General features: G+C 36.7%; 2 protein-coding genes across 4 annotated transcripts in view; one reads left to right on the top strand and one right to left on the bottom strand.

Moving 5' to 3' along the window:
- LOC128199470 (protein boule) overlaps positions 1-11,226 on the bottom strand; it is a 45,265-nt gene extending 34,039 nt beyond the window's left edge. Inside the window, exon 1 of the mRNA XM_052889167.1 lies at positions 10,479-11,226. Coding sequence (XP_052745127.1) covers positions 10,479-10,847 — 369 coding nt within the window. The 5' untranslated portion in view covers positions 10,848-11,226. The remainder of the gene's footprint in view (positions 1-10,478) is intronic.
- Positions 11,227-13,584: 2,358 nt separating this feature from the next.
- LOC112056864 (dual serine/threonine and tyrosine protein kinase) overlaps positions 13,585-24,687 on the top strand; it is a 33,191-nt gene continuing 22,088 nt past the window's right edge. For 2 of the 3 annotated variants that reach the window (XM_052889165.1, XM_052889163.1), the window contains exons 1-5: positions 13,585-13,831; positions 21,198-21,323; positions 22,004-22,164; positions 22,924-23,040; positions 24,296-24,679. In XM_052889165.1, coding sequence (XP_052745125.1) covers positions 21,215-21,323; positions 22,004-22,164; positions 22,924-23,040; positions 24,296-24,679 — 771 coding nt within the window. In that variant the 5' untranslated portion in view covers positions 13,585-13,831; positions 21,198-21,214. Of the gene's footprint in view, positions 13,832-21,181; positions 21,324-22,003; positions 22,165-22,923; positions 23,041-24,295; positions 24,680-24,687 lie in introns of all 3 variants that reach the window. The other variant, XM_052889164.1, reaches the window with a different exon arrangement.

The raw sequence follows: 24,687 nt of genomic DNA, 5'->3' as shown, positions 1-24,687 counted from the left end.
ATTCACAAATAAACACAGCATGCAATAAGTACATAGGAAAAACAAATAATAGATAACTTGAATAACACAAATAAAAAACATACTTATTAAAAAGAGAAAAAGAAAACAGAGTAAGATAAACAAGAAGACCTTCTCCTTCCGAAGACTACAACATCTTTCTTAAAAAAGATATCTCTATTTTTCTCCTCCTAATCTAATCTACAATTAAACCCGTATAACAAACATTAAATCCCCAATGGCGGCAATCAAATTAATCATTCAAAAGACGACTTGAAAATTAAAAATGGGATTTGTAAAGTTGACAGCTGCAATAAACATGAAAGAAGGTAAATCCCATACAGAGCATACAAAAGGAATAATTAACGTTGCTATGACGGCTTGACGCAAAGCCATCATTCGCCGCAACAAAGGCTATGATAACGGTATTTTCATTTGTCGGTTTTTCCGTCTGGAAAATTATTGTAATACTATCTCTTAGGGATCAGTTTCGTTTGCGTGGTTTTTTTTATTTTCATTGGTCTTATGCCGTAGCCACACTTTTGACCTGTCGCCCGCCTCGTATGGCTAACGCTTAAAACCAACAAAATAGTGAGCGGTGGTCTGGACGAAGAGCGTGAAATGCAGCAGAACGAATAACGTGGCCACCCTACGTCTCTGTCTCCTTCCCTTGCCACTTCGCATGCCACTCGTCGAGTGTCTGGCAGGCCTGTTAAAAGTAGTGACAAAAACGTTGAGATTTTAAAATGATGAAAGTTTATTCTATTCATTGGCTCTTCGAATTATGTTCGTCGTTCATTGTCACTTAAACTTCGTTGAGCTTTATCGGTTTGGTTCTTTTGCGGATCTCCACAATTATCAAGTCCTAAGGTGCTGGAATGGCGACCCCGCACCAGAAAGCGCAGTGTTGATTGTTGACCTCTACTAAGTGGACTGATGACATTGAGCAGAGAGACGCCATGCGGCTCAGGACCGAGAGGTTTAAAAGGCCTTACAAGTGGAAAGAGATTCCAGCTGTAGACACCCATCTGCCTGATAATGATTATGAAAATTAGTCATGCTTCCTACTATGGCTAAATACTTAATGGACCCTTGCGACCCCAAGAAGATAGCAGCTTGTGGTGGTATGAGATTCATCGGAATTCGGAGAATGATTTTCATTTCCCCCACACGAGTCTAACATATACAGGATGCTCGGGAAATGAATATTTTCAGATTAAAAAATATTTCTTTTGTAAATAGATATTAAATATCATCCCATATTATATCGCATCCTTATATTATGACCTAGCTATACTTATTCATTGATAAATATCATGAAGTAGCTTACTTTCGAAGTGCGGAGTGACAGTTGCAATATCTCGTCGATATGAGGTCGGATATCGGAGGTCATATCCACTGGGCTATCACGACTCATCGTCTGTTACTGTACCAATTCTAAAAATAATAGTCCGTCGTAAAAGTGGTGTTCTAACTCTGTCACCACTTAGCACAGACTGCCAAAGTTGAACACAGAAGTTTGACACTAGAGCACATTTGGTATCACGGTACAACTGAAATATACGAATTTTCCTGCCAAAAGTGAATTTCAAAATTGCATTGCTGGATGTGCGGTTTTCTGCGGATGAAAATCGAAAAATTTGCTCAGAAAATAGTTATATTTGTTTAGAAATCCATATACCAAAGTTTTTAAGTAGTTATCATCATCATTAACAAACCATATTCGGCTCACTCTTGAGCACGAGTGTCTTCTCAGAATGAGAGGGGATAATCATTAGCTTAACCCCTCTATAGCGTGGTGGTCTCCTCTATAAGTCCACCACGCTGGCCCAATGCAGATTGACAGACTCCACATAAGTAGCGAATTAAGAAAATTCTCAGGTATGCAGGTTACCTCACCGTTTTAGACACGTGATATTTAGTTTCTTAAAATGCGCATCTATACTAATATTATAAAGCTGAAGAGTTTGTTTGTTTGAACGCGCTAATCTCGGGAACTACTGGTCCGATTTGAAAAATTCTTTAAGTGTTACATAGCCCATTTATCGAGGAAGGCTATAGGCTATATATTATCCCCATATTCCAACGGAAACGGATGCCACGCGGGTGAAACCGCGCGGCGTCAACTAGTTACTGATAAGTAGGACGTTCAGAACCTGGTCGGATTCGCATCTACACCATCTGCATCGAAGGCAAAAATAATATCCACTGACTATCACGGCTCAACAACATTTACGGTTAGTCTATCCGACATTTATACGAAACTAGCTGACGCCGCGCGGTTTCACCCGCGTGGTTCCCGTTCACGTAGGAATACGGGAATAATATATAGCTTATAACCTACTTCGGTAAATGGGCTATCTAACACTGAAATATTTTTTCAAATCGGACCAGTAGTTCCTGAGATAATTTCGTTTAAACAAACAAACTCTTCAGTTTTATAATATTAGTATAGATTAGTAAAACCGACCCTTAAGCTTCGGGGATAAAAAAGATGTAGGTAGGTAGATAATATAAGCTCCGAATAAAACAGGGATTGATCTAAATATAGGATGACTTGAGAAGTACAAGCGTTGAATCGATAAACCGGTTTGACTGTACGCCAAAACCGATTCCGACAAATCGGTCAACTGCTCTTCAACTAGAATATTAACATCAAATCGGTCATTATGTACAGTATTTATTTTTCCTCACTTTTTCTTTTACGTTGTTAGTCCTAATTCGGACTACTTTAGTATTTTAGTCGAGTACGAACAATTTTTGGATTTACCGCCCAAAAATCGTTCGTACTCGACTAAAATACTAAAGTAGTCCGAGTCAGCTTTCATAATATGTAATATGTCTTTGTCCGACTATCGCAGGCTATCATTCAATCAGTCTCTAAGGCCTATACTAAAGCCATACTCGTGGAGTACTGTTTACCAACAAAAAAATTGAGAATGAGGGTATAAATCGCTAATCATTTCACAACTAATAATAATTATAATCAACTTGTTCTTATAGTAATGAAAATAAATTTGATTATTAAGCTTAAAATAATACGATAAAGTTAATACATTTAGAATAATATTTTATAAAACAACAATACATTATTTAAAATGAAAAAGTAATGAAATGACGTTTTCTATTTTGAAATTCGATTGATTTTGAACAACCTGTGTGTGGATCAAGCTTCTAAAGATTGATTTCATACTCATATCATTTTGACCTTTTTTTTGTTGTTTTAACCTATTCTTGTCACACTCTAACTTATTTCACATGTAGTAAAAAGAACAAGGATGGCATATAATCACTCATAACCTGTACAAAACACGTCTGTGATTAGTACTGACAGTTTTTAAAACCGCGCTCTAGGAGCGCGGTCTACAGACGAGGATTTCAAAATCATATTTTTTTTTAATCTTTGTACATTAGGAGTGTTTTATTCTTTGGTAGAGTAAAATAATGTATAGAAAAAGTAAAAAACCAAAGACAATCTAGAAATAAAGGTAAAAATTTAAATTATAGCGGGTTTTGTGCGACAGTCGGGCAACTATCGCGCGTTCGGATTTCAAAATTTTATTGAAAATTACTTGTTTTTACTGCATTATTACATTTATTAATTAAAATTAGCTTGATTAATAACAATTCCAACAAAAAAATATATTTAAATAGCTCCTATAGTACATTTTAATGTAATCGGGCGTTTTAAACACGCGTGACCTTGGAACGCTCGACTTTTAAAGATGGCTCCACAGTGGGCTGCACTTAGAAATCCGACTACACAGTGGAGAGGTTATGCTATTACCATGTATGTAGCAATTACGACAAAGAGGGTTATGGAGTTTGAAATATAAAAGAATTTTCAAAATCGATTAGGTACGTAGATCCAACACCACACTTTTTATCATTCACATCCCATAATCGGGTCACTGTTGAGCACAAGTCTCCTCTCAGAATGAGAGGGGTTAGACCTTAATCCACCACGCTGGCCCAATGCGGATTGGCAGACTTTACACACGCAGAGAATTAATAAAATTCTCAGGTATACAGATTTCCTCACGATGTTTTCCTTCACCATTTGAGACACGTGATATTTAATTTCTTGGAATGCACATAACTGAAAAGTTGGAGGTGATGCCCCGGACCGGGTTCGAACCAACGCCCTCTGAATCGAAGGCTCAGGTCATATCCATTAGGCTATCAAGTCTAGTCCCAACACTAGCACACACTTTACATCTATATATTATTAGTCAATGTATTCAATAAGCAAATTCTATTTAAATTGGGTGTAACGACATAAATTATACCTGTATTTTTTATATTTTTGTTTGGAGCGTTATCGCATGAAACTACCGTATATAGGAGAAAAAGTTGATTTTCACGTGAAATACATTTTCACGGATGAAAAGCGACGGATATCGCACTGCGCTGGTTTTCATCGCAACGATTTTCCAGGTATTTTCTAATTTTTACCGTGCAGATTATGTAATTATCGGAGAAATTTTAAAATTTACTACTCCGTCTTGCTTTTAGATTTTTTTATGAAATTCTTCATTCAATTAAAATTCCTGATATTGAATAACCTGAACGGTTTAGTAAGTTTTTTATAAAAGCCCAGCTTCATCACAGACTAAGTAAATATTTAAAAAAAAAGCCTGTATAGTTCAGACCTTCGCGAATTTATAATAGTCGAAAGTTTGTCAGTCCATGCTCTTACTATAGAGTAAGTAAGGTATACAGCAATAAAAGACCTTAGTGACTTTAGAAGATATCAAGTTAGAAACGTAGGAAACCTTGCTGGCAAAGTAAGGTAACACAGTAAAGAATCTGAACAAATATCAAGGTATCTGATGCCCTCGATATTTTATACTAGTAGAAGCCGCGCGGCTTCAACTGCGTGGTTCCCGTTCCCGTAGAAATAATGCAATAATACATAGCCAATAGCCTTCCTCGTTAAATGGACTAACTAACACTGAAAGAATTTTTTAAATCGAACCAGTAGTTCCTGAAATTAGCGCGTTCAAACAAACAAACAAACAAACACTTCAGCTTTATAATATCAGTATAGTTATTATTCATGATTAGGTACCTACATGGAAAATTATACGGCTTACATGCTTTCCGAGGCACGGGTTGTGTTGTAAGGAAGAGACTAGTCGTAGGAAAACCGTACGAATTACGGATAATTATTGAAATCGTACGGTTTACGTGTAAATAGCCACTTCCGGGTTGTAAATGTAGCCACTAACTTCCTAACTGAGAATTTCTACTTGAAATTCCTTAGAAAAAAAGAAAAATGAATATTTAACCCAGGACTTCGATTCGGAGCCACAGTTTAACCACTGGCCCAAAAAGGCAGATTTAGATTAGCAACTCTTAAAAGTCATGAAGTAGAAAACATTATTCAAGAAAAGAAATATTCAGTTTCTTTTCTTTTAAAAAAAAATGTAAATGCCACTAGTTACGAGCATTGAAGGAAATTCAAAACGCTGAAATTGTCGTGAAAAAGATGTTTTCTGGGACGCGCCGCCCTGAGCACCGCCCGCCCTGAAGACCACTCCACTTATTTTGAGCGTATTTCATTTTTAACGTGAAAATACCCTCTACCTTTTTAACCGACTTAAAAGGAGGGCTATGTTTATGTCTATTATTAATTTTAGTTTTTTTATTGTTTTAATTTAAATTTGTAATAGTTTTATGCAACAATATTTTATACGTGGCGGCACCTGAACTGGGTCCTAACTGAAAATCAGTGCTGCATACTTTTTTTGTACAGGAAGTATGTAGCAAAATGCTGAGTTAGGGCCTTTTTCTAGGTTATGCCACATATTGCAGGGCGTTCTTCTTTTATCGCTCTAGCTATAAGCTATATATTTAGAATTTAATATTATTATATGTGGCACTACCTAAAAATATAGTAGATTGTTATACAAGGGGCTAAAAAGACCCATATACGAGGTATTTTTAGGCCGCCTAAATAGAAACCGAGTTTATAATGGGTTTAGCCCCACGTGTTACACTCTGCTTTTCACTACGATTGCGAGGAAATAAAATAGTTTAGTTCAATATTAAATGATTTATTTTAATTGAAAATTAAATGTACAAAGTCTACAATTTTGGATATTAAGGGAGATTCTTTTACCCGGTAACATAATTTCCGACTACTGTGAAGATGAATAATGAGTATGTGAGGTAATCGTGGGAGATAATAGTTTAAAAAATCCTTTCGTAAGTGAATCCATTCGTTGTTGTTAACTTCACTAATTAATTTTTTCGTAGGTAAGTATTTAAATAAATGCTTCTGGACTTTGGTGGTAACAGATTGAAAATTTCAAAAAATCTCCAAATTAGGATCACCATTCTCACTAGATGAAGACAACAATAACAATTATTGTTGAAAAATATGTAAGTTACGGTTACAAATTTACAATTATTTTCTGAAAAAAATCAAGTGTGTATTATTCACGCCAATTATTTTTTAAATTCTCGCTTTTTAAATTTTTTTTTTCACATGAGAAAAAGGCATAGGTATTAATTACACCGTAAAGGATGTCCCATGTCTTAAAATCTCGCTCTATTCGCAACTCAATAAAAATTAAATAAAAAAATGAACGCATTCCAAAGACAAGAACGCTGCATTTCATTCCAATTTAAAGTTTTTTTATTTATTTATATAATGATTCTATTTTCGAATAAAACCTCCTTCGTTTTATAGTAGCCGTAGTATAGTAGCCTAGTACTTGGCTAGTACTCGTAACAGACAAGAATTAAAAAACAAAATTACTTTAGCCCCTAACTACAAAACTACCACTAAAAGTTTATTTTTGTGATATTTATTTTTTCTACCATTTTTCATCCATTCATTTTTTTTATTCTTTACAAGTTAGCCCTTGACTACAATCTCATCTGATGGTAAGTGATGATGCAATCTAAGATGGAAGCGAGCTAACTTGTTAGGAGGAGGATGAAAATCCACACCCCTTTCGGTTTCTACATGATATTATACCGAAATGCTAAAACGCTTGGCGGTACGTCTTTGTCGGTAGGGTGGTAACTAGCCACGGCCGAAGCCTCCCACCAGCCATTTACGCGGTGTAAAGTCCGTTTACCATGGAGATATTAAGGCATTTATTTTATCAGAGCAAACTTATAGTCGTTAAAAATAATGATATTACTATAAACTTGTTTTTAATTGGATTAAAAGATTAAATTAAAGTCAAGCTATGACACGCTGTTTCCACCTGTCGCTACAAAAAGCCATGTTATTTGTAAGTGTCATATTTTATCCCTGGGATCCCATGGGAACAGGAACTACGCGGGTGCAACCACGGGGCGTCTGCTAGTAGCTGCTAGTTAAGAAATTAAATATCACGTGTCTCAAACGGTGAACGAAAAAAAAATCGTAAGGAAACCTGCGTGCCAGAGAATTTTCTTAATTCTCTGCGTGTATGAAGTCTGCCAATCCACATTGGGCCAACGTGGTGGACTATTGGTCTAACCCCTGTCATTCTCAGAGGTGACGAGCTCAGTAGTGAGCCGAATATGGGTATGATGAAGTATTCGCCGTTACTTCGTCCTACTGGAACGGCAATTGCGGGTAAATCCGTGGGGTATCTGCTAGTTTCTACATCATAAATCGAGATAGTAATGTGATAGCATGTCAACGCATGCTACAATCTTGTCACAGAAGCGAAGTTATCTGATAACGACAATGATTAGATATGCGCCGTTGAGAGAAGTAGACGAGTTGTGTTTAAGTTCAATGCCAGCCACAATTTGTACATTACAGTAAAGATTTTTTTATTATTTTTTTATTTATTTATTTGTAATCAACAGTATACATATAAACTTACTAGCTGTCGCCGCGCGGTTTTTTCACCCGCGTGGTTCTCGTTCACGTAGGAAAAAGGTTAATATATAGCTTATAGCCTTCCTCCATAAATGACTATCTAACACTGAAAGAATTTCTCAAATCGTACCAATAGTTCCTGAGATTAGCGCGTTCAAACAAACAAACTCTTCAGCTTTATAATATTAGTATAGATACCTAAGGCAACAGAGATTACAGTAGGTATTCATTATAATTCTTGCAAGGTTACAATACAATACAGTTTCGAATATTTTTATACTATAATTATATATTATATCGAATTTTTTTATATTATATTATTAATATAATTCGAATAATTTTATACTATTTTTAGCAGAAGGCTTCATAAGTGGATTAAAAAAATAAGAAAACCAATGTAGAACTAGTTTCTGATTCACAATATTTGTCAGGACTACTTAATTAACAAATCGAACTGTTACCAAAATAAGATCCTAGAATGGCAAATGACATTGAGTGGAGTCTCGCACTTGTGAACGTTGTGTGTAGGGTTAGGCCTACGTAGGGCGCCTTTGACTGTTAACAAACACTCCCCTTTTCCATTCAAGTCAGTCTCCCAGACATGTGGACGGCTCAAATGCCACGAGCACACTAAAGCCGACCGTACGATAAGCACCTTTTATCGCAAGTCGTTCCCGCAAACCAATCGCTACCCCTCTCTAACTCCCTAATCTTTACGGAAAGAATTCGCGTCACCTAGCGTCGGCACGAGCCAAGACGAGATCGAGCGACGTCATATCCGTCTTAGACTACTATTTCCTACACTATTGATATGTCACTAGCGCGTCGAAACTGAGGCGGATAAAGTAGCTAATTGTCTTAATTTGATTTAGACGCATTATATACAACGACAGACATCGAAGTCGTTGTTTATAATGCGCTAACATTGTGCCAGCGTAATGGACTATTTGGCCTTACTCCTCTCATTCCGAGAGGAGACTTGTGCTCAGCAATGAGCCGAATATGGGTTAATAATGATGATGATGATGATAAATAATGGAAGTTATTTAAACAAATAATCTATACTAATATTATAAAGCTGAAGAGTTTGTTTGTTTGAACGCGCTAATTTCAAAAATCACTGGATTTGAAAATTTCTTTCAGTGTTAGATAGCCCATTTATCGAGGAAGGCGAGAACCACGCGGGTGAAACCCGGCGGCGTCTACTAGTACCTACATATAGCTCGAGTTGTGTGTTCAATAAATGTAAAAATTACTTATAACTTATACATAAATATACCGGATACTCGGGATTATTTCCCATAACTATAAAGTATTAACGAGACCATTATAACTATAAAGTATTATAGGTACCGAGCCGCATAACTAAATAATATTTTATTAAACTACTACTACAAAAAATATGCTTTCGTACAAAGTAATTCAAATAATACCGACTATCCATGTTACACACGCCTTAAGGTAACAAAGTGACAACGTTGCATTTTAAAATATACATACGTCAATAATATAAAGATGCGTTTAAAGGACACATTTTAAATCTATTTACAAAAAAAAATATTATTCACTCCGAAAATATTCATTTTAAGACACAGTGTGATAGCCCAGTGGATAATACCTCTGCCTCCGATTCCGGAGGGTGTGGGTTCGAATCCGGCCCGGGGCGTGCACCTCCAACTTTTCAGTTGTGTGCCTTTTAAGAAATTAAATATCACGTGTCTTAAACGGTGAAGGAAAACATCGTGAGGAAACCTGCACACCAGAGAATTTTCTTAATTCTCTGCGTGTGTGAAGTCTGCCAATTGGGCCAGCGTGGTGGACTATTGGCCTAACCCCTCTCAATCTGAGAGGAGACTCGAGCTCAGCAGAGAGCCGAATATGGGTTGATAATGATGAATGTGATACCTAGGCTTGTTAAATAATGTCGTTTCCGACTTTGCGTTAATTTTAAAGTGAGTTTGTTTGTTTTTAATATATTTTTTTACCACTGGAATGCTACATTATCAGCGAGTTTATATTTTATCTCCGTATTCCCACAGGAACGGAAACTACGCGCGTGAAATCGCTAGCAATAAATAATATTGTACATTTTATCATTTCATGATATTTGATGGTATAACGAATTTAACATCGTTTGGCAATCGATTGTGGTATTGTAGGGGTAATCTCTGGATCTGCTGGACCGATTTTGATAATTCTTTTACCACTAGAAAGCCACGTTATTTGTGAGTACTATAGGCTATATTTTATCGCCATATTCTCTCGTGAACGGGAACTAATCTAACTAAACTAACGGGACGTGGGGCATTGGCATCTTATATATCCACTAATTAGGTATTTAACGAACTATCTACATAATATTATGTCTTTTAGTTTTCAATGACCTTATTTACTTATTTAATATCTAACAATTTTAGTAAACTTAGGTATTCATATAGGCTTAATGCATTGAGCGTCAAAAACATCCTTTGTCCCCACGTTTTCCGTCAATAGTCAAAAATATGAAAGACAAAGGATCGCTATGCATGTTCTGGTAACATTTTCTCACAAAAACTAATTTATTTATGCTTAAAATTGTTAAAAATCTATAGCAAAAAGTTAAAACCGCGAACAAAGGATATAATTTTAACCAAAAATTACGATTTCTGACCTGTTTCACTATCAATCTGGCGACCCGGGGACTGGCGAAGGTGACGAACCCATAGCACTTGGAGACACCAGCTCTGTCGTAGATCACTCTAGCAGCTGTCACTGTTGCGAACCCGGAGAAGAACTTCCACAAATCCTCATCAGTTGTCGTCAACGAAAAGCCACCGACGAAGATTCTGTTGTGGATGACTGTCCCGAACTTCGGAGCATCAGACGGAGGCAGGGTGTCATCTGTATCATCCTCAGGAGAGTTCAACAAAGCCTTGAGTTTCTCGTGGGGGTCAGATATCTTTCTATTGTTCGCGGTGCTTTCTTCGACCATATGGGCGCAGCTCGCCGAATCGTTCCGTATGTAACGTTTCACCTCCATAATTATTGAATAATTTAACAATAACTTTAACTTATAACATGATCCCTTGTTTACTATACTAAAAATGTAACAATAGACAACCGAAAGCACTAATCCTCGCGAGATACCAGCGTGCACTGTTTCCGAATATCGATTTTGTGACTGGCGGTTGCGCCGTCGGTAGCTTCTGTTACACTGAGTCCTTCAGCTCATGGCACCTTCGTTTGGTTGAGATAAGGTTGTACACTCGGATCTTCACTGATACGCACTAAAAATAGTGATTGAGCTATTGTAGAACGCTATTTTTAATAGGCGAGGTAACTAGGTCATCAATCTCATTTCGTCGGCGGGTTCTTATCTAAACGCGGTCTTATGTTTGTTTTGTTGATTACAGATGGCGGTAGGCGCGGAAAGTGTGTGCGGACCTTCGAAATGTGTTATCTTTGTTTAACTACCTTCCATAATTTATATAAATGGATACTGAACAAAATAATGAGTAATAAAATCATCCGAAATCGTTCAATATTGTTAATGTGTATTATGGTTGATAGTTCTCATCTAGCTATTTAATATAATCGTACGAGCTCACGCTTCGCAGCTTCACACGCGTGTTTTCCGTATATAAAGTAACTTCGTCCGCGTGGAATTTAGTTTTTAACAAATCCCTTGGGAACCATGGATTTTTCCGGGATAAAAAGTAGCCTATGTGTTAATCCAGACTACAATCTATCTCTACTTCAAATTTCACATGATTCGGTTATGTAGCCGAGGCGTGAAAGAGTAATAAACATTTTTACCATCAAAATCATCAGGATTTCGCATTTCTCGGAAATCCATGGATTTTTCGGTATAAAAAGTATGTGTTAATCCAGAGTAAAATCTAAACATACAAACGTCCAAACATACAAACTTTCGCGATTATAATATAAGTAGGATGATATAATCCTTTATAAACCCTATAAAACTTTAATAACAAAGACGCAAGGTGCAATAGGATTGGGTTTGATCAATATACTTAAGTCTTCATCATCAATCTTCACCATCATCAGTTTATTTTAAACAGTCTACAACAGAGCTCAGACTGTTTTCCTACTAGCAGACCCCGCGGAGTCACTCGCGTAGTTCCCGTTCCCGTATAATGATAATTTTATACTATAGATCGGTTACGTCCCTACAAAATCACCAAAAAAAAGTGATCCGAATATTAGGTTACAAAATTTTGTTTTAATTTCCATTACGTAGGTATGTTTATGAATTTATTACGGTTTTTACACTTCCTGAACACACAACTCGACATTGTAGACGATAAACTTATAGTTTCGTTGTTGACCACATCATATGTTCTCAGTAACACATCTAACAGTATTTAATATCATTGGCACTCAGTATTTTTTCCTACCCAGGACATCATTTACCATGTTACAAGGGCCACCAACCAATGAACGTAACCACTGGAAAAATGAGGCTTTACAGGTACATAATCTATATTGTGCAATCGTAGATGTAGTGAGTCCTATTGAGTCTGGGGTTCGAGTCCTGAATTACCTTTTCTGCTATGAAAACAAGTTTCTCAAATATAGGCACTTTGTAGAGAGATTCTCTGTACAAGCCTATAAATTTGATACCTCCAATAAGTCGAAAGACATATATTTTCAAAATTGAATTGATAATGGTAATAATTTAATTGAAAAACTTAAAATTAAAGTCACGATGGTTCCAAAGGCGCCTTGATCCGTTAACAGTAACCCAAAGAATGAACACTTATACTAACTTACGTCATAAAGTCACTAATAACGGACAATAATAATCGTTACTCGTGTTCTCAAAGGCAGGGGTATTTACCACCACCAACTTTCCAGCTCCAGGCTGGAGAATTAGAGAATTTGATAGGTACCTTCCTATATCAAATAAGAATAAATAGGTCGGTAAAAATACCTACTTTTTATAAATTACATTCAGTGTTTTGTTTTCTTCATAAATATTTTTAAATAATCATTTCTAAATAATCTTTGTCAATAATAATTGAAAATCAAATCGGAAATCATTAAATATATTAAGTTAACAGTGAGTCCGGAAAACTTGCAGAGTTTGTGTTATCTATGCAACATGCAATAATTAATCGCTAAACAGTTAAGTATAAAGCGTTTAATTATTGCATGTTAAGTTAAGTCGTAAGCACAGATTCACAATAATTGTGAATCTGTGCTTACGACTTTTTATTAATATAATTGCCAGTCTCGTGTATTACCCCTAAATATTGCAATATTATTTATAAGGAATTAAGATACCACCAAGAAAAAAACAATGATTATTTGATTTACCTATAAAAATATATTAATTGTTTCATTTCAATAAGCTATTACGATTTATTACCTAAAGTAAAATATAACAATTTATGAAGAGTAACTGAATATACCTACAAGCAAAAATGATACTATCATGATTATTATTTAAACAAAGAGTAACTGAACTGTTTCTATTTATTGCTCTTAAGAATCAAATTTCTATGAGCAATAAAATAAAAAGCTGACTTTACGACTTTCTATTAATGTAAAGTTTCGTTAAATGTGCAGAATTACAATTTTATAAGAGTTGGCAGAGTTGGTTTAAAAATAAGCAATGTAACAGAATAATGTTACATTGCTTATTTTTAAAGTTGAAAGGGAAATTTAAGTTTTTTACACTAGCAACTTTTATATTTGTCAACGTCTACAATGAAGTTTGGTTCAAAATGTCATCTTTTCTTTGACGTTTACGTTTTGTAATAAAGTTTAAGTCAACACAAATGCAAAATGCAAATAGTTGGTGTAGTTGTGTGGGGTTAATTATTTTTGTATTCGTAAAAACGATGAAAATAATAAGCTCTTGTATTTTTAATTAGCAAAATCCAGTAACTGTGTCGCGTAAACCTTAAAGAAATAAGTGTTACAGAAGTAAGAACCGGTTAAAAGTGAAAATATCTGCAGTTTCCGAGACACGGATGCGATTTAAGATCTAAAAGTCAAGTAAGTAATACAATTATTTACTGTTTACACAGTTTTATATTGCTCTTGAGTGTACGGAGTCGTAATCAAGGTGTTCCTGTAATTAATTCGTTCGTGAAACATCGTTTTCGTGGGTATCAGGCCGTGTCCTTGTTTCGTAATTTTTTTTGTTTACATACCGTCGATGTTGCAGAAATGTACATATTTTTATTGTAATTTCTTTAGTTAGCGATTTCTATAGTTTCGATTTTGTTACTGTTTGTTAAAAGTTTGTATTGTAATTTAAAATAGAATTGCAAGTACGTATAGTTTTCCTGTTACAAAATATTACTTTATCTATTAATATTAAGTAATGTATCTGTTATAGAAACTAAATTAGTTGTGCTCGATAACCAATTTAGTTTCTTTAGCGATCAACAATACAAGCAAGCATCTTATTAACCGGTATAGCTAGTCGTCCAATAATGATCATTAATACCATCAATTATTACAATATATATAACATGTAAGTAAACACAAAATACTGCATGTGGGCACTCAGTGGAGTAGCTAAATTTGGATCACTTTTTGCAGTGATTTTGTATGCATAACATATCTATAGTATAAATATCATTGCTCTTATCAATTATTTATTTGCCTTTGTGTTTGTCTACCTGTTTAACAGTCATCAATTTGTCAATCTGTCAACTAGAATCAAAGATGCATTCTCTAACAAAAAAGTGGGCAAACTATACATGGACTATGATAATGAAACAGGACAATTGATATGCAATGTCATTTTTGTATTACTTGAGGTTGTCTGACAAGTTGTCAGGGTAGTGTGTTATGATGTGAAAAGCACATCGAAATAGAATATATTGTTGACTGACAATTTTTGGCGGGTGGGAGGATTAACCATTGTATTGTAGGAGGCCGTGGCTAGAGACAAATATCTTGGCATTCCATGGATTCACTGTGCAGGTGCCGGGTCCATCGCGTGATAGAGAGAAAAACTCTGAGCCGAGTCCTGGACTTGTGACTACTGGATGTAGAGATAAGGTTTTCCATGACAATCGTTTTCATCACAGTATGACCAATAGAAGCAGAACAGTGAAAGGAAATGTAGGGAAAACTGGAGAAGTAACTCTATTTTTAAGCTTCCGTCTTGTGTGCAGCCTTAATAGGTAGGGTTAGGGTAGGGTAGTTGAAAGTTAACATCGACTGTCACACGGACAAACTTGCGGGCATCCGCTAGGTAATATTGGTATGGATCACTTTGAAACAAATTACATTCAAGTGGAAATAGCATTAAACAGTGATAACTGCAGCAGTTATTATAAGGTTCAAGGAACTGTTTACGTTTCATATTTTATTACACAGTAAACTTTACTTGCCATAATTAACTAATTAAATTTAGCACTTACTTACAAAGTAGTTTTAATTAGTTAGTGGCTGACATAAGCCAATTAGGGTTAATCTTATTAACCCCCAACACGCGAATGGTGTTATAAGTATCACAATTTTTTGGTCTGTCTGTATGTAACAGTGGAATTCATATATTGGGGGCGCCCTTAGGGGATCTGGAGGAGGCTGAATGTCGTATTTAAACTCTATATGTTTGATAATTTGACACTCAGCGGGTAAATGGTTCCCTTTAAGACTTTAAGACAGCAAATTCTACACTAAAATAACCAGTTTGCCTATTCACTAATTTGTTTTTTTATTAACAATCTATTAGAATAAACATCAAATACTGTATGACATCCACAAAAGGTTGTCAATAGGCACCAAATGACATTTGTTCCACAGAATCTCTGTTTCATATTATGTCAACTAACTGAGTCAAAGTTAGTGAATTAGTCTGCAGAACCTCAAACAAAATTTTATTTATAGAAGATGATTTATTATGAATTGTGAAGTCTGAATGTGGTGACAGAAAAGTTGATAAGTAAAACTTCTGGATTGAAAACTCCTAGTTGGCATATGTGACCCGGGTGTAAGTTCTAGGCTTCATTACATGTTAACTAACCTTCTTTGTCCTTATCACTCTCTCTGCATAGCTAGATTAAAAGAAAAAACTAAATATACAGCAGAAAAAACTAAATATTGAAAGTCCCTACAAAAGGCCTATGTCCTGCACTGGACGTCCATCGGCTGATATGATGATGATGATGATGATATGAGAAACCGGAGTTTGTATCAAGCGGTATGAATTTCCTTTTCTTTGGGACGGCTTACCTTCGTCAAAATTCCATCCTTTGCTGCTGATAACTAAGCCTACTTGTATTGAACTAATTTACATTTTTTCCTTTCTATTGCACTGTCAGTCCTTTAGCTTGCACAAAGCCTGTCTTCTGAATATAGAATATCCATTTGTATTGTAGACGCCATATAGTAGTTAAAGGTATGTATGATGTTAGTGATAGTTCCGCAGATAATAAATGCATGTCCTGTGTGAAAGTGGGTGGAATTGGCACAGGACGTATGTTACTATACAGGATGTATGTTAGCTAGATCTATTTATGTAATGTGTAATATCTATCTATCTATGTAAGTTCATATGCCAGTTATGGTAAAATGTATAGGCTCAATTATATTTGTAATTTTCTACCATCGTGTTTGATCTGCATTTTTGTCAATAATGAACATATTTATTTATGTATTATGTAAGTATATTCAATGATCTATTTTTTTCCCCAGACTAATTAAGTTTATAAGTACATATTGCACCCAACCCAACAAAATTATCTATCATGTTCTGAAGAAAATGAGCTTAGATTTGGTATTATCTTAATACTAAACTAGACGTTTTTGCCCGTTTTTTACATCAACTACACAACTACACAAAAAAAAAAATTTTTACGGAGCTCTTTAACCGGCGAATACGATTACAACTACAAAACATCGATTCTATAGAGACAGTTATCAGCGAATAACATGGTCTATATTTTACCCCCGTATTCCCACTGAAAATGAGAACTACGCAAGTGAAACCGCGCGGGGACTACTAGTTAATACTATACGTATGGGTACATAGATGTGTGAAAAACAATGTCCCTCATTATAAAGATAATTATTCAATTAAAATGTCTCTTAACTTTCGAGTCCAGTATTCACATAGTGATAAAGTGCAGTGCTATATTTAGTTGCACAAACAAACAGTGCAAATATAACAAAGACTTCACTTACACATACATGAGATGAGTCAAGTGTTAAGATTTTTTTATACTCCCGTTTCGTAAATCTTCTCTATCTAAAACGTCAAACCATAACACAAAGCTATATACGCCCGAAATTAATAATTTATCTCCAATCTAAGATTCAAATAAATCTTAGATTGTTGCCAATCGCCCGATTGATCTCTAATCTTCGTGCCAATATTAAAACTCTGCAATCTAAATATGTTTTTCTGACGGATCGCAAGCGATCTTTTCCCTCCTTGTCGTTCCGTTCTTAGCACAGTGCTTAATTCAATAATACTTTTTATTCAACGTTTTATAAATGTAACAAATCTTTAAATTAAAAACGGAATACCTACTTGAAATATGTTTTAAGCTAAATATGACTTTACATTTCAAAACACGTAAAAAATTCATTTTATTATCAAATACACACTACACGAAGAACGCACTACCGAAAATGGAACGGAACATTTTTGACAACTTGAACTGACGTTTTTGTAGTTTGAGTACAGAAGTTCGTTTTGTTTACACCGATCTATGGATATGTCAAAATGGTCGGATAGGTTATTGACACGCAAAAATTTACATTTTCATACAGAGGCCATCTCTAATCTGTGATCCGTCCTCCCAATGATAGATTGATTTTTAAGATTTCAAACTCGATTCGAGGATCGCTTATTGGTATGCTTTATATAAGAAATGGATTGAAATATCGATCTTAGACAGGAAAAAACGGATTAGGATTGATTATTAATTTCGGGCGTTAATGGGCTTTAAACATGGATTGAGATTTGAACCTCAATTTTCTTTAAAGTGGACTGTTAAAGTTCACTTTACTATGAAGAAATTTGAGGATTAAATCCCTAGCTAGTTAGTTACTATAACAATCCCCTTTTACTCTCGATTTTATTTCTCTATCTATCATTATTCAAATTATTAAACTAATATTATTCAAATAACGTTTTGTACAAATAGGCTCCGAAGCTAGTAAACTAATTTCGAAATATCTTTCACCAATAGAAAGCTACATTATCAGAGAGAAACATCGAGTATATTTTTTATCCATATTAGCACGATAACGGGAACTACGCGGGTAAAACCGCGCGGCGTCTACTAGTTTCATTTGTACATTGTAAAGTAACATGAAACTAAAGATATCGCCTTTCGGAAATGCGGTGACCACTGACCACAGCAAGGATAGTAAACAAGGTCGTAAATATAAACAATTATCGTCGAGATTGTCCTGGGGTTATCACCGGCCAACGTTGTTGCAATGCTCCGTCTACAGGCCTTCACCGTGCGTGCTACTTATATGCAGTTTCGATACTCATATAACTATCTAAAGCGAGAGCTTGCTACGTCCAGATATACCTAGGCCATCATCACCATCATCATCAGCCATTTAGCATCCATTGAGGGACATTAAAAAAAAGAAAGGCCTTTTATTTCCATTTTAAATTTAATTCTGCGAAATTACCTGTAACAAATTAGTATGTAACTATTATAGGGAATATTTAATTAAAAAATCTATATTTATGCTGGAACCCCTCTCAGGTAAAAGATCCTCCTCCGAAGAATTCTATTTTTCCCGGTCTTTAGCAATTTGTAGCCATTGTGGGCCTGTATTTTTTTTAATATCATCGTCCCATCTAGAGTACGGTCTACCTCTGTAGCGATTGCACGCTGGACCTTTCCATGATGTCACTGTTTTTGTCCATCTACGATCTTTGAGTCTGGGGTAATGGGAATTCTTTGGGAAAAATGGAAAACTTTTCACGGGTAAAACGATTTTGTCTTTTTAAGTAAGAAATCTCCTGCGGAATACGGAGAATTTGAGTCAGTCGTTATTGTTCCGAGTTTCGTTTCAGTCAATGTTCTTATAGCGAAAAGCTTCGACCAACAAAACACATGAAGCTTTCGCGACTCGTTGAGCTGTGTCAGTGACTTTGGTTCGTCTGCGGATCTCCTCATTTCTGATCTGATCATCTAGCATAGCTCGCTCCATCGCCCGCTGAGTGACTTTGAGCCTTCTAATAAGGCCCATAGTTATCGACCAAGTCTCGGATCCGTAGATCATCACTGGCAACACACACTGTTCGGAGGCTTTCGTCTTCAGACACTGAGGAATGTTGGACGCAAAGATGTCGCGGAGTTTCCCAAACGCTGCCCTATCTTAAATACCTATGCATATATGCATACTAGCGGACGCCCGCGACTGCGTCCGCGTCTTCGTCTCTACTATAAATTTCAGGTGATTCGGTTCAGCAGCCGAGGCGTGAAAGAGTAACAAACATTCATGCCATCAAAATCATCAATACACAAATTCATGGACTTTTTCGGGATAAAAAGTAGCCTATGTGCAAAATCAATAAATCTAGCAAAATCGCTTAAGTAAAAGTTAAAGAATAACAAACACCCAAACAAAGATATTTAAACTTTGGCGTTTACAATATTAGTACTGAAACCAGAAACTGGACTATACCTGCCTTAGTAGGATAACTAAGGCATGTATAGTCCAGTTTCTGGTTCATACGTTCTGTGAGTTGGCTGACAAATAGTACAGTGCGGTAGGTTGGTAGGTATTTCCCTATTGCGCAATGTATTGTATTGTCGCAGGGGCATTATTCACTCGGCTCTGAGATGACATCAACGTTATCTATTGAAAGCTACCGAGCATATAAAATGATGATGTCTATGATATCTTGCCGAATGTATGTGATATATATTTGGCAAGGTATCACGTTTGATATATTCGTAATACATAGATATTCTATGTTCAGATGACGGTTTACATTTGCTTGTCGTGAGGTATACAAACAGCTGAGCTATACGGACGTGTGAGGTACTTGTATGATAAACCGGAAGCCACGTTATTAGTGAGTGGCGCTACATTTTATTCCCGCTTTTCCTACGGGAATTACGTAGGAGAAATTGCTTGGTGTCTGCCAGTCACGGATTACCTAAGGTAATCCGGATTACCTTAGGTAATCCGTGCTGCTAGTTATCCATAGTTAATAAAGTCGCATGTCCATGGATCCGGTTATAAGGACATGCCATCGTGGGGAAAATTGAGAATTTTCTTAATTGTCTACGTGTGTGAAGTCTGCTAATCCGCAGTAGGCCAACGTGGTGGAATTTTACACTAAGAAAAATAAGCTACTTAAACGATCTACTTACGTATGAAGCTTGCACATTACTACTTACTACAGGTGCAGCATACGTACAATAGATGTCTTAAACTTAGTAATGATCCAGCTTACTGTGCTATTTAGAAGCAACACCATGTTACTTATGGAGCTTGTATTCAACATAGTGCCGGCTATAAAGGTAATAGTGTAAGGTTTGCTACGTAATATAAGTATGGCGCACCAGGATTTTTTTCTCAGTGTAGCCTAACCCCTCTCATTGTGAGTGGAGACACGTGCTCAACAGTGAAGTGTTTATTATGGGTTGTTAATTTTTTTCTTTTTTTTTATATGTAATTTCTGCGACATGCTCATAGGCAATAAGCCATTCATGTATCTGATATCATCATATCATTCAAGGATTTCTTCGAGAGCTATTTTGCTGCAGATTCCCTGTCAGCAGCTCCCCCTTTGGCTTGTTATGGAAATCTGTTCCACAGGTCGGGAATGCTGTGTCTTTGTAGCCGAGCAAAACGGAGTCCACCCTCGCGACTCAGAGTCGCGCAAGCTCATTTGTGTGAACTGTCAGTCTCTCCTGATACCTCAGGCTGCACTGGGATATTTCTTCACGTACAGTTTTTGTGTCAATGTCGTGGTACATGTACTTATTGCTTCAGATAGTGATAGATTTCACACACGCAGAGAATTAAGTTAAAATTTTCAGGTTCCCTCACAATGTTTTTCCTTCAAAGTTTGAGACACGTGATATTTAATTTCTTTTCATTTCTTTTCATTTCATATTTCAACTGAAAAGTTGGAGATGCATGCCCCGGACGAGATTCGAACCCAGACCCTAAGGAATTGGAGTCAGAGGTCATATCCACTAGGCTATCGCGGCTCTTATAATAATAATGCTTAATTATGTAGCTTTGAATCAGTGAAAGAATTTTTCCAATCGGTTTAGTGGTTTAGGTTAGGCGTAAAAACGGAACAAACAAGCAAACTCATTTTCGTGGTACATGTACTTATTGCTGATACATCGCGGGATGCCAAACATTGTTATGGGTTGTTAATGACGATTGTAGTTTATTGTATCGGCAGGTATCGCATGGGCGCGCATGGCGGGCGGCGCATGGCGGCGCGGGGCGCACCGCGCGCGGACGCTTCGCGCACTGCTGCGCGACACGGCGCGCGCGCTGCAGGACGTGCAGGACATCCTGCCGTTTGGTAGTGTTCAATTTTATTTTTTTAATCTTGGATAGACTTGCGCTTGACTACAATCATGCCTGATGGAAAGCAATGATGAGGTCTGAGATGTAGCGCGCTTGCCTATTCACTCTTGCCTTGAAGATGCACAAATTGTAGGTGTCAGGAAACACAGACGCCGGAAGGGCATTCCACATCTTAGTCGTTCTAATTAGAAACGTTGACGCAAAACGTTTGTAACTTATGTCATTGCACAATAATTTTTAGGAGGAATGGAGGAGAATGCCAGATCCTGACCCAGTCTTAACTCAGAATTTTGCGGAACATATAAATGTACTAAAAATATCCAATTTTTAAATAATTGTTTTTAATAAACCATTTTTGCTATTAAACTCCGGAATAAAAATCTGGCAAAAAAATAATTAAATCCATTACGTTATTTCCTCGTAGCAGACATTGTTTACTTATTTTTTAAAAACCTTATTTCGACCTTGGATTCGAGCCATCTAAAACGTTTTTATTTCATTTTAATCACAAATTCACTTTAGCATCAAAATGGCTAGAATCCAGAACTGCAAAGTCTGATCAAAATGTAAAAATAAACTGTCATAACAGTGTCAAACTGTCAAAACACGTAAAAACACCTCGGAGTAAGTTGAAGATAATAAAATCACGTGATGTTTGAAATGTGTCGTTCCCAGACCCCGAGGTGCAGTCGGTGGTGCAGGAGATCAGCGCCGAGTGCGCGCGGCCCACTGCGCTGGTCGTCCTCGGCTCGTCGCCGGCAGCCCGCGCGCGCCTGCTCAACTGTCTGCTGGGGAGGAAACTCTTGCCGGAGACCTTGCCTAGAGGATCCAAATGGGTAACGTTCCTAAACGTATTCATTCCAATACTGAGAAAAAACTAAAGCATGAGTGTACTTTAGACCATACAACTGAAGTAAAACTTTTCTAAAAAAAAAAAACAAAGCACCATCTATGAGCCTTAGGCATAACTGCATGCAGTTTCAAAAGGGATTGTTTCAAAGTTCTTTAACAACGCCATCTATTGGTAGTTTTTTTTATTCTTTACAAGTTATCCTTTGACTACAATCTCAACTGATGATGCAATCTAAGATAGAAGCGGGCTAACTCGTTAGGCGTAGGATGAAAATCCTCACCCATTTTGGTTTCTACATGACATCGTACCGGAACGCTAAATTGCTTGGCGGTACGTCTTTGCCGGTAAATACCAAAGATTTAAATAATAAACACTGACTACGCCTGTAGATGGAAGCAGACATCTTAAAAGGCTCGTCCGATTACACTTTTCACCAACTTTCTGCCCAAGTCAAACGTCCTACGTATTTTAAATATGGACACTTAACCACTATTACCATTGTAGCCGGCACCATGTTGTATACAAGCTCTATGTGTAACATGGTTTTGCTTCTAAATGGCACAGTAAGCTGCACCATTTAAGTATACGACATCTATTTTACGTATGCTGCACCCGTATTAAGTACTAATTTGCAAATTACGTAAGTAGCTAATTTAATGAGCTTATTTTTCTTAGTTAAACTCAAAATGCTGAACTGAAAATCTTATTTAATTAAGTTATAGCAATTTTCTTTTTATTTCAGCTTCGGATCCAATATGGCGCGTCCACGCAAGTGCACCTATCGGTTGGCAACTCGGAGTTCGAGCTGCTCGAAGAGCTGGAATGTAATCAGAAGCCTTGGGACACCTTGCCTCTACACGTAAGTTCCTAAACTTTCACTGCTAATCAACTTTTTTCTGTCTAATAGCTATCAGTTTCTGATAACTATTCAGGTTTTAAAGTGAGAAGCATTAATTTTGACGGCCTCCGTGGCGCAGTGGTATGCGCGGTGGATTTACAAGACGGAGGTCCTGGGTTTGATCCCCGGCTGGGCAGATTGAGATTTTCTTAATTTGTCCAGGTCTGGCTGGTGGGAGGCTTCGGCCGTGGCTAGTTACCACCCTACCGGCAAAGACGTACCGCCAAGCGATTTAGCGTTTCGGTACGATGCCGTGTAGAAACCGAAAGGGGCGTGGATTTTCATCCTCCTCCTAACAAGTTAGCCCGCTACCATCTTAGACTGCATCATCACTTACCTTCAGGTGAGATTGTAGTCAAGGGCTAACTTAAAAAGAATAAAAAAAAAAAAATAAAAAAAAATGTTATAATGAAATGTCAGTATTTTGTAGCCCAACCTTTGTAAATAAAGGCTCATACGTTCAGGGTATAATACTTATCATTTCCCACGGCGAAAAGACGATTCTGTACACTGAATCATCTAGATTGGAGGGATTAAATTCTACGGCGTACCAGCAGTAGAATATAGTATCACACTGTACAAGTGAATAAGTATTATCAACTAACAAATTAAGTAACTAAAAAAGACAATGTAGTTGTCTGTACGCCGTAGAAGTAGGTGCGGAGGATAATCAGCAAAATCTCTCTGTAACTTGTTTAAAAACCTTGGCCTCTCGAGAACTGCAGCAAGTTATATATTGGAATGGGTATCCAAAGCTGCTCTAGTGGGATCTTACCAAATTTGGCTAGGCAGGGAGAACAACACGAGCTAAGAAAGGGAGGGTTAATCGATTATCAAGGAATCCCTTAACCCTACACCCATTGGTCACAAGTCCAAGGTTCTGCTCGAAGTACTCTCTGCCACGCGATGGACTCTAAATTCTAAGATATTCGTCTCTCTTAAAACAATTTGTAGGCCCTTAGAACAACGACATTTTAGCTACTCCACTGAGCGCACACATGCACAAATTTGCGTTTAATTAAATATATATTTATATATAATGTTTTATACTTCCTGAATATACAACTCGACATTTAGATATTATTTATTTCAATAACTTAAGTTGTTTACTATGCGACTCAATGAAATGCGGTCAATTGGCAGCTTTTGTTCGCCTCAGTTTTGACACGCTAGTATATAATCTCCATATCTCTATCAAAAAATCGTTGCCTTACAGGATATTCTACGTCAACCCCACACAGACTTGGGAACAACTCTTGAGTTAGAACTGAACTCTTCGCTCCTAAAGGATGGTCTCCGTATAATCGTACCACCAGACATCGGTTCGGACCCTGGACACACCAGCTACACCAGTCTGAAGCAACTCCACAAGGACTTGTACCATAAAAGGGAGACCATTTTGAAAAACTATGCACCTATTTATTTATACGCTTTGGACAGATTCGGGAGGAATATTTTCAATGAAAATGTGTCTAAAATGAGTGTTTCCAGAGGGGGGGATTTCTGGTCGACCTTCAATTCTAAGGATAAGAAGAAAGATGAAAGGTCTAGGGATGTTATTGAGGATTGGAAGGACAGTAATTCGGTATTCAGTGTTGAGGTAATAGC

This window comes from Bicyclus anynana, chromosome 25 (genome assembly GCF_947172395.1).
Source record: "Bicyclus anynana chromosome 25, ilBicAnyn1.1, whole genome shotgun sequence".
Lineage (NCBI taxonomy): Eukaryota > Metazoa > Arthropoda > Insecta > Lepidoptera > Nymphalidae > Bicyclus > Bicyclus anynana.
The sequence above is the reverse complement of the archived record's forward strand: the minus strand, read 5'-3'. Positions and strand labels throughout refer to the sequence as shown.